The sequence below is a fragment of the Melopsittacus undulatus genome, chromosome 3 (assembly GCF_012275295.1).
Source record: "Melopsittacus undulatus isolate bMelUnd1 chromosome 3, bMelUnd1.mat.Z, whole genome shotgun sequence".
Classification (NCBI taxonomy): domain Eukaryota; kingdom Metazoa; phylum Chordata; class Aves; order Psittaciformes; family Psittaculidae; genus Melopsittacus; species Melopsittacus undulatus.
Genome location: NC_047529.1, coordinates 1,427,694 through 1,438,234, shown reverse-complemented (window position 1 = coordinate 1,438,234; position 10,541 = coordinate 1,427,694). Strand labels below are relative to the sequence as shown.

At 45.3% G+C, this 10,541-nt stretch overlaps 1 protein-coding gene across 1 annotated transcript in view; it reads left to right on the top strand.

Moving 5' to 3' along the window:
• Nucleotides 1–579: 579 nt before the first annotated feature.
• Nucleotides 580–10,541, top strand: part of PSME4 (proteasome activator subunit 4) — a 59,195-nt gene continuing 49,233 nt past the window's right edge. Inside the window, 3 exon segments of the mRNA XM_034060712.1 lie at nucleotides 580–724; nucleotides 8,560–8,717; nucleotides 9,326–9,443. Of these exon segments, the coding sequence (XP_033916603.1) occupies nucleotides 8,660–8,717; nucleotides 9,326–9,443 (176 nt within the window). The 5' untranslated portion in view covers nucleotides 580–724; nucleotides 8,560–8,659.

Sequence of the window (10,541 nt, the reverse complement as noted above, 5' to 3'; positions counted from 1 at the left end):
GCAAGTCTTTGGGGGTGAGGAGTGATGTTTGGACTTTGGAGCTCTGCTGGAAGGTGGATGTTTTTTATCCTGAAGTGGGTGTTTGCATGGAATGGTTTGGATTGAAGGGACCTTAAAGCTCCTCCAGCTCCAACCCCTGCCACGGGCAGGGACCCCTTCCACTGGAGCAGCTGCTCCAAGCCCCTGTGTCCAACCTGGCCTTGAGCACTGCCAGGGATGGGGCAGCCACAGCTTCTCTGGGCACCCTGTGCCAGCGCCTCAGCACCCTCCCAGGGAACAGCTTCTGCCTCAGAGCTCAGCTCAGTCTCCCCTCGGGCAGGTTCAAGCCATTCCCCTTGGCCTGTCCCTATACCCGAAGCTCTCTCCGGGTTCCTTCAGGCCCTGTCCACCCCATGGCCCCAACCCCATGCCCGGCATTACCGGGGCCGCAAGGGGGGGGGAACGGGACAGGCCCCATACGGTCCCTTCCGCCGGAAGTGCTGTGCGCGCGCGCCGCCGTTCCCCGGTGTGTCGTCACGTCACGGCGCGGCGCGGAGCGGGCAGCGGCCATGGCGGCGCCGCCGCCGCAGAAGGAGATCGTGTACAACCGGCTGCTGCCCTACGGAGAGCGGCTGGAGGCCGAGGCCGCCCGGTTCCTGACGCACATCAAGGACAACCTGGCCCGGGCCGTGCAGCTGCAGGAGCTCTGGCCCGGGGGGCTCTTCTGGACCAGGAAGCTCTCGACGTGAGTGCCCGTGGGCTGTGGGGAGGGCTGTGGGGACGGCTGTGGGGTGGCTGTGGGGAGGGCTGTGGGGACGGCTGTGGGGTGGCTGTGGGGTGGCTGTGGGGCTGTGGGGACGGCTGTGGGGACGGCTGTGGGGTGGCTGTGGGGAGGGCTGTGGGGACGGCTGTGGGGGGGCTGTGGGAACGGCTGTGGGGAAGGCTGTGGGGATGGCAGTCTCCCCTCATAACGGTTCCGCCCTCGGTGCTCGCCCCGAGCCCCGGCAGTGCCGCTGGGCCCGTGGTGAGCAGCGGCTTACACAAGGCTCCCACAGGGAACGGGGGCAGAGGTGGCTGCGCTGTCCCTGCTCGCCTTTGAGCTTCCCCAGCCGCTCTGCTGCGTTCCGTTGTTGCGCTTGTCTTTAAACCATCTCTCGCCTGTTTGAAGTTGTGTGAGCCGCTGTCCCCGTCTAACTTCTGTGTCGAGAAGCCTGTCCCAAAACGGGCTGGGTGTCAGTTGGGTGCTAGCAGGGTTGAATTCAGGCTTAGTGCTGTGTAAACACCGTGGTGGCCTCGGTATCTTGCCTGCGCCGTGGGACGGAGTGGTTTGTGCTGATGTTGGCTCTGCTGTGTGTGCTGGCAAGGGGCTTTTCGTGGAGATAAAGCCATGGTGCTTACATAGATAGCACTGAGTGAAACTTAGGGTTTTCTTACTGAGTTTTTCAAAGCTAGCTTAAGGCTTTTGGTCTCTCCAGTGCTGAAAATGGCACATGTGACGGTGACTTCTGTTGTGTCTTCATGGCTTTCATCACTAAACCACATTTCTGTGGATGTTTATCAGGGTTTTTTTTTAGCTGAGTGCTGTGTGCTCTTATAAACCGTTTCCTATGTACTGAACGTGATGAAATTTGAGATTTCCACTTACAATTTTCTTCCCTACATAAGTAATTTTTTAAATATTAATAGGAAATTTAATATATATTTGGCAATCAAATCTGCTTGATCCATGTGTATTGCAATCTAAGTGTCTTTATGTTTGCCAGAAGACATTCTTAGATAGAATTACATTGATGGTTACAAAATGACTCACATGTTTGCCTTGTGTGACAGTTTGAACCCGCTTGGAAGCAGTTCAGTGCTGTTTCCCTTGCCACCCCCCAGCCATCTGCCAGCTCACACTGGTTTCAGTGGTACCTGTAGCCTTCCTACCTGTGGTAGGGCTTCAGGTGCTAATGGAGTAGAAGTGAACTGGAGCAGTTCTTACTGTGACAAAGACTGGCATTAACTGAACAAACTGAACGTGGCACATGAGTCCTTTGAAAAGGTGCAGGGCTGTGTTAGACTCTCACCCTGTTACTCACTCTGTAAACTTCAATTACTGTTACCACTTTAGGCTTCAGGGCAGTGAATTTAGCCTATTGAGAACTGCTGCTCTGCCACTTTATGAATCACAGACAGGTCAGGAGACTCTAATTTGTGGTTTTCCACCTACTCTTTGAAGTTTGAATTCACTGGGTGCGTTTGCAGCTTGTCTGTTGCCTGCGAGTCCCGAGATTCCTGTGTGGCATATTGTATCCAGAAAGACTTTTGAGTATGTTTGGATGTTGGCAGGGAAGGAAACAGTAGGCTTGGTTTAAAAATAAGCTGGTGTATTTACCATGAGAGATGTTTTGCTTCTTAGTTTAACTTGACAAAGTGCTTCTGTGGGATGAAACATGTTAATAGAAGTTCAGGCCAGGATGAAACACTTGCAAGCATATGGTGTTCCAGTGGCATACCCGGGTCAAACTGTGCCATCAGGACAGCAAATGCCAAGTTTTGCTGTCTGATAGTGGGTGGTAATTTGTCTCCAAATCAAGTTACTGCTTTCTCTTTCTCTCCCTGCCTGGCCAGCTGTAGTAAATTGCACATTTGTTTGACAACAAAATGCCCAGCATCTTCATAGCAGTGTGGTGGCTCCTTAGCTTTGTTGCAAGTATCTGAATTATAAAAGCCTGTATTCTCACAATGTTCTATGAAATCATTGACAGTTCAGAACCGTGGGTGATGTGTCTTTATTTCTCACACAGATACAAATGTTGACATGAACATTAGAATACAGAATATCAGAGTGGTTTGTGTTGAAGGGGCCTTAAAGCTCCAACCGCTGCCATGGGCAGGGACACCTTCCACTAGAGCAGCTGCTCCAAGCCCCTGTGTCCAACCTGTGCATACATATAAAGGAGTAACAGAAAAGACTGCATGTAGCTGGTATACTAGCACAGTTACACCTCCTCAGGTACTCACAACTTACACAACCTGCACAAACCTTGTGGAGCGTGAAGAATGAAAGTGAAACTCTATAATCTTTTTTCATTTAGAAATATGAGTACCAGTTACTATTTCATGGTGACAGCTGAACCCCAGATCTTGCATTTCTGATACTCCCCACCGCTGAAAACATGACTTGCACACAGTTATCTTAAGAGCAGCTCTTTTAGCTGGCTGATGTCACGAACTGAGTAGGAGGTGGGAAAAGCTAAATTGGAGTTGATCAGATAAAATGTCTGTAATCTGATTTGCATGATTATTTTATGCATAAGTTTCAGCCATGGGAACTGGTTCCTTGGTTAGGATGCATGTGAGGAGTGTGGGGAGAGAGAGAACTCTCTCCTGTGAAGACAGGAATAGTGCAGTTACTTCAGTAACTTCTGGCTTAGTGGGGCTTCTTATGCAAGTACAACTGCTCGCCTCAAAGGCTGGCTTTTAAACCTGTCATCATTCCCCCAGGATTCCCCAACTCTGGCTAGTAAAACCTCTATCTTATAAAGCCCTAATCCGGTTGTGAAAGCAGAAGACTGGGTCTGAGTTGTGTAACTTGCTACAGTGTGTGTGGAGAAAGCAGGTTGCATCAAAACTCAGGTGTTTTTGCATCATACTCTATTTTGGTCTCTAGGTCAAAAGTAGCTGCTGGTTCAGGTTTTTCCCTCTTTCATGTTTTATGTAGAAACCTTGTGTATATATTTAATTTTTATTTTATTATTTTTTTAGAACATAGCTTATAAATGAGTTTATTAGTATAATAGGAACATTTGATAGATGTTTTACATGCAGCTGACTGCAGCCTAGAGAGAACACACACATCTTCCTGTGCTTTCTACTTCAGTAACAAGGGTAGAGTCGCTGAAGCTGAGGGCCAGTTTTCTCTTCCTGTTCCTGACAGTGCTGGTTTCTGTGCTTGCTGGCTAAAGGCTTATTACAAAATGACATTTAACTGCCTTGCTGGAAGGGGTGGAAAAAATGTAGCTCGAGTGTTCTGCATTAGAATGACAGGACACAAATTACAGTGAGGATGAAAATGCCTCAGTGGACTTGGCTGGAGTATTGTAAGCACTAGAATCATAGAATAGTAGGTAAACATCCTGTTTTACATCCATTTCTGTCTATTTTTTAACAGAAAAATATAAGTTTTCCTTTTGGATGCATAAGCAGTGTGTGTGTATACTGTGTACATGTGATTTAAATAGTCTTGTTGAGCATGATTCATTGTTTGTAATGTCATTACTTAGAAAAAAGAGTTTTAGAAACATAAACCCATCCTAATCCTGTCCTGGGTGCTGGAAAATGAAACTAGATGGCTGGGAGTTTAGGAGAGCTCTCCTCAGCTTTGTTATGCAAACGCAGTTTTTAACTGTGCAGAGCAGCCAACTTGCTGGGGCAGTTTAGGATGTCCACTTGATAGGATAGTCCACTTCCCAAAAATAGGTCTATTGTAACTGTGAGTGAGAGACTGGATACCCAATGCTTTTAGAACAGGGAGTTGGCTTTTGGGTTGTGCTTTGTAATCTCCAGAGAGCCTGTACTCTGTTCAGCAAAGACACAAATGGAATTTTCACTTCTTAATCAGGGTTTTTGGGTTGTGGGGGTGGGTTTTAGTGGGGTTTTTTCCTCTTCACGTAGCTGAGCTCCAAACCAGAATCCAGTGTGACCAACACGATGCAGGGCAATTGATTTACCCTGTTTGCAGCTGTGTGGTGGAGGTTGAGAGCTCATCACACCTCCTCTTAAGGGAGGAATGAAAAGGGAAATAAGTTAAGATTGCAAGAATCATCTGAAGGTAGCGGGTTGGAGGGGACCTTAAAGCTCCTTCAGTTCCAATCCCCCTGCCACAAACAGGGACAAGATGTGCCGTGAAGAATAAGAAGGAAGTGTGATTTTTGGTTTTACAGCAATTTAGTTCTAGATTGATTTTTTTCTCCCCAATAACCCTATTTTATTTTGTTTTTAATCCTGAAGAGTCACATTTATAAGATGAATATACATCTGTGTGATTAGTCCCGAGGCATCCTCCAGGATTCATGAAGTTCTGCCTATATTCTATTTAGTAATGGCAATATCTCATCCTCAGTGAGGGGATATTCTGAAGATACTGCAGATCTCTTCTGTTAGGTTTTGTTCATTTAATCTTGAGGAAAAGGTGATTATCCCCTTTCTAGAAGTAATTATTTTCTGTCAGTGCCTTAATGCACAGTTGGATTAAGACAAATAATTCACTGGTTTAAACTCTGCCTTCCCCCTGCATAAAGAAGCTGTAAACATGGGAGCAATTTAGCTTCTTGGGCATGGTGACGTCTTTGTGTTCAGCACATTTCTGTGTACTTGCCTCCTTCTGTTTCTTAATTAAAGAGCATTTTGTAGCCTAGAACTGCTGGTAGCAAATAGCAGGGAAGGTAACCAGCCAAACACTTTATCTTTGGTTATATATAGCAGCAGTGGCAGATTAATTGGATTCTTCACAGTGTTTCTTTGTTGTTAAATTGTATTTTTCAGCCTTCTGCAGTTTCTTCTTAATCATACATAAGGAAAAGAAACCAGTATTCTTTGTTGCTTTATCCCTAGTATTATGAGAGTGGAGAAGTCCAGGCAAGTGTGTATGACTGAAGGGTAATGAAATGGAAGTTTATTAAAGGTTAAAATTATTAATGGTTCAGAATCCTCTGTTCCATGGTGAAAGGAGCCATTGGTGTTGCTGTGTAACTGGTGTTTTTCTTCCCAGATGTGTGCTGGCATGAAGAGTGCAAACACTCTTGTAGGCAAACTCCTTTCAGGTTTGTCACTGCATCAAACACCATCTTTTATTGAGCAGTAAGAGAAGACTGATGGAAATGACTGTGGGAGCAATAGATCTGTATGTCTGGTCATCTTGTGGGCATACAGAATACCTCTGAGTTGCCTGTGTTTTCAAAGCATGTGCTTTTCCTTTGGGAGTCTGGGAATAGCTCTCATGTCTGCTTATGAAATTCTTGTGTTGTCCTCATTTAGCTTGAAAAGGCTTTCACACTTCTACACTGGGTTCCTCACATATAGCCTATGAGCAGTGGATGCTTTTAGGAGGCAAAATACTGCAGTTAAAAGATGTATGACTGTTATATGCTTCTGTTAACCTTCACAAAATCAAATGCCCCTTTCCCCCCACCCCAAGGATTCTTTTTGCATGTCCATTTTATGTATGTGAAGAGTGTAGGTGTTCAGCTGTTGGTGTAATTCTGTAGGTAGGTAATCCCAATCATTTCAGTTCCTGTATTAGTTTCCTTCTTTATTTCAAGTAAGTAAAATATGTTGAAATAAGCATTAGTGAAAATACTGCCCATCAAAAGGTGAAATCCCGCCTTGAAAGCAATGGGGAAGTGAATTGGAAACAGGTGCTGTAGTGTGGTTGTTTTTTCTTAGTTTCTATGAAAAGTGGTGAGTTCTGGTTTGTTAGAGCCCTGCAGCTCTTGCCTGGTGTCTTCAAAGGGAGCTGCAGGAAGAAGGCTGGGAAAAAGTCTTGCAGGGAAAGAGCAAGAGGTCTTGGTGTATGTGTATTTAAGCAAACCACCTCCTTTTGGTCAGATCTAGCTGTGGGGCATCCTGGAAGTTCAGAGGTAATTTGGCTTTAAATTGAGGAACAGGGAAGTAAAGCACTCAAGCAGTACATAAATCCCATGTATCACTGTGTGAAGTGTGTTTCATTTGAGTGTATTGAATTAAGTGATCTGATTTTTAGCTCTCAAGTAGTCAGTTCTCCCACTGGCAGTGCTGTGAGGACTAAAGCTTTACAGATGAGCATGAAGCATTTGCAACTCAACCAGGTACAGTATTAAACTAAGCTCTCCGATGTCACAGGAGTCAATTTCAGAAATGAAGTTTAGGACTCAAGACAGTTTGTTTCCATTGGTAGGTCACTATCTGCTCCTCTAAAATCACCTTGCTTCTATTATTCCCCCATCTGTTCTGCCCAGGGGAGACCACCCCCTTCCTCCCACCCCCCTGAGTCCCATGCCCAGCTCTGGGGCAGCAGCACAAGAGGGATGTGGAGCTGTTGGAGCGAGGCCAGAGGAGGCCATGGAGCTGCTGCGAGGGCTGGAGCAGCTCTGCTCTGGAGCCAGGCTGAGAGAGCTGGGCTGGGGCAGCCTGGACAAGAGAAGGCTCCTGAAGGGGAGAGCTGAGAGCAGCTCCAGTGCCTAAAGGGGCTGCAGGAAAGCTGGAGAGGGGCTTGGGACAAGGGATGTAGGGACAGGCCAAGGGGAATGGCTTGAACCTGCCAGAACAGGGGAGACTGAGCTGAGCTCTGAGGCAGAAGCTGTTCCCTGGGAGGGTGCTGAGGCGCTGGCACAAGGTGCCCAGAGAAGCTGTGGCTGCCCCATCCCTGGCAGTGCTCAAGGCCAGGTTGGACACAGGGGCTTGGAGCAGCTGCTCCAGTGGAAGGGGTCCCTGCCTGTGGCAGGGGTTGGAGCTGGAGGAGCTTTAAGGTCCCTTCAACCCAAACCAGGCTGGGACTCTATGATTTTCAAGGAGTCCTTCAGAGCTGTGTCCTGCCCTATGTACCGCATCAACAGCATGAGATTTGGCATTCTTCATGATGCCAGAGTGAGCCTTGATGCACCACGGGTGTGTATTTGGCTACAAATCAGTCCAAGCTCTACTAAATCAGAACAGTGAACAAGCTTCTCTAAAAGTTGTTTTATAGGGATTTGTCTCTTACATGCTTTGTCCAGCTGCCACTTGGAGGATAGAGTGTTAGTAAATTGCTAAGAGTAGTTGGAATAGTAATAAAAAGGAGTGTGCTTCCTTGGTGAGCGGTGATTTATAGTGTGTGGCACGTGAAGTGCTGCACGAGAACCTTCAATAGGTTTTGTGGTGCAGAATGTATTTTAAGACTTTGAATGTATTTTAAGACTTCAAATGTATTTCTTTTTTAAGCTGAAATTAGCAAGCACTTCTTCCAGAGTTAGTCCAAATGGATCTACGCCCTCTTAAGATAGTAAGTATCAGTGACAGCAGTTGGAGACACCACCAACAAAGCTCAGTGTCTAAATCAGTTGTTCACTCTCACTGGAAAGTGCTCAGATTTGGACTTGATGATGATGATGATTGTTATTATTGTCTGGATTGTGCCCCATCTCATTCTGAAAGTGCTCCTGCTGACAAGGATTGAGTAAAGTAAGGCTGCTTGTGAGAGCTGTTGTGTGGTTGGCTTTTTATTAAGAGAAATAAATACATAGGGATATGGAAATACAAAATTTAATGCCTGGTAGACTTTGAGCTGAGGTGAAAGAGTGCTCTTTGTTTTTTGTGGTATCTGGTGTGAGCATGAAGTTATGGTATGAGTGGAATCTTAGAAGACTGTAAGCTTTATTTGGTCCTTTCTGTTCTTCCTGTGGTTAGTTTCAGTTGTTCATCTCCCTTTGTGTAAGTTTTCAGCCTCTTATTTGTTGGGCTTGTGAAGCAGGTTTTAGTTTTGTCTCATTAAACACCAAGTCACACCGAGTCTGGCTCAGGTCTGGGATATAATGGAATTGTTTGATTATGTTGCTGACTCACTGGGTGTTTTGGTTGCAGGTACATCCGATTATATGGGAGAAAGTTTAGCAGAGAAGATCATGTGCTTTTCATCAAACTGTTGTACGAGTTGGTAACAATCCCACGGCTGGAGATCAGCATGATGCAGGGATTTGCACGCCTCTTGATAAACCTGCTCAAGTGAGTACACATTTCTGGTGACTATGGAAAGTAGTTGATTACTTGAGCTGCTCAATATACTGTAATCACAGAATCCTAGAATGGTTTAGGTTGGAAGGGACCTTAAAGCTCATCCCGTTCCAAACCCCTGCCACAGGCAGGGACACCTTCCACTAGAGCAGCTTGCTCCAAGCCCCATCCAACGTGGCCTTAATGTAATAGTATGTTCTGGTTTACTTTATGTGGTCATCCCCTGTACAGGTGATGTTGGTTGAAAGGAGTTCTCATTATGCAGACACCTTTCCCTCTTCAAAGCTTTAGGAGTGGAACTGAAAGAATGTCAGGCTTTTCCCCCCTGTTAGAGAGCCAAGTGTTCAGGTTGAATCTCAAGCAGGGAGAACATAAAGACGTGTCTCACAACATGATAATGTTTGTTTCACTTAGAGTTATCCTGAAGGTCTTGACAGCTTCTGTGGTTGCAGAAGTACTGCAAGTGGCCATCTGCTTTCTTGCCTGACCTTGCTGAAGCTTGTGCCAAGCACTGAAGCTAAGCATGATTCAGAGCAGTGACCTGGGACATTCTGATGCACAGTGTGTCCACGTGAATATTTAATCCTAAAGTGATTGTTATTTTGTTTTCTATTAGGAAAAAAACAGCTGCTTTCCAGGGATGATTTGGAATTGCCATGGAGACCGCTTTATGAAATGCTAGAAAGGATATTATACTCCAAAACAGAAAACCTTGGATTGAATTGGTTTCCTAAGTAAGTTTGCGTTTTAAAACATTTGATAAGCTATAAGTACCTGTAATGCTTTCAATTCCTTTGTAATTTGCTTTTAATAGTTGGAATTTGATACACAGTAAATATTTTGATTCTATTTTCATGAAGTATATTTCAGTAATATTATGCAAGACTGAACTAAATCACGTCTATCCTTCTGCCAGTGAACTGCTTGTGATGATGTTTCTCTCTTCATTAATGTGATTGAGTTAATTTCTAAATATGGGGTCTTCATCAACATATTTTAGGATGATATCTCACAGTTTAACAGATTTGATGTGGGGTTTTCTTTAATGTTATTGTAGTTTAATGCCAGTTGCAGCTGAGCCCCACACAGCTGCTCCCTCACTGCCTCCTGAGGAGATGGGGAGAGAATCAGAAGGGTAAAAGCGAGAAAGCTCATGGGTTGAGATAAAGACAGTTGAAGAGGGAAAGCAAAAGCCACACATGCAAGCAGAGCAAAACAAGGAATCCATCATTCACCACTTCCCATGGTCAGGCAGGTATTGAACCATCCCCAGGAAAGCATCTTGGTGACTTGAGAAGACAGATGTCATCACTCTGAATGTGCCCCCACTTCCTTCTTCCCCCACCTTTATATTCTGAGCATGACATCCTATGGTCTGGAACATCCCTTGGGTCAGTTGGGATCAGCTGCCCTGTCTGTGTCCCCTCACAACTCCTTGTGCACACCCAGCTCCTTACTGGTGGATGTGAGCAGAAAAGGCCTTAGCTCTGTGTAAGCACTGCTCAGTGATAACGAAAGCATCCCTGGGTTATCAGCACTGCTTTCAGCAGGAATCCGAAACATGCCAGCTGTTATGGAGAAAATTAACTCTATCCCAGCCAAAGCCAGCACAAATAGTCAAGTTAAATTCTGCTCTTCCAGTTTGTAACACAATAGGTGTTTGGAAAAAAGTAAAAGGTACTGTTCTTAGAATATATGTGCTGTAATCATTGCTGGTACCTGGAATCTAGGTGTAAATCTCTGCACACAGAAAGGAAAGTGAAGTGCTTTTTACAGAAAATACATACACAGAATTTCAAAGTGATGATTTGGACAAATCATTTTTTTTTTCC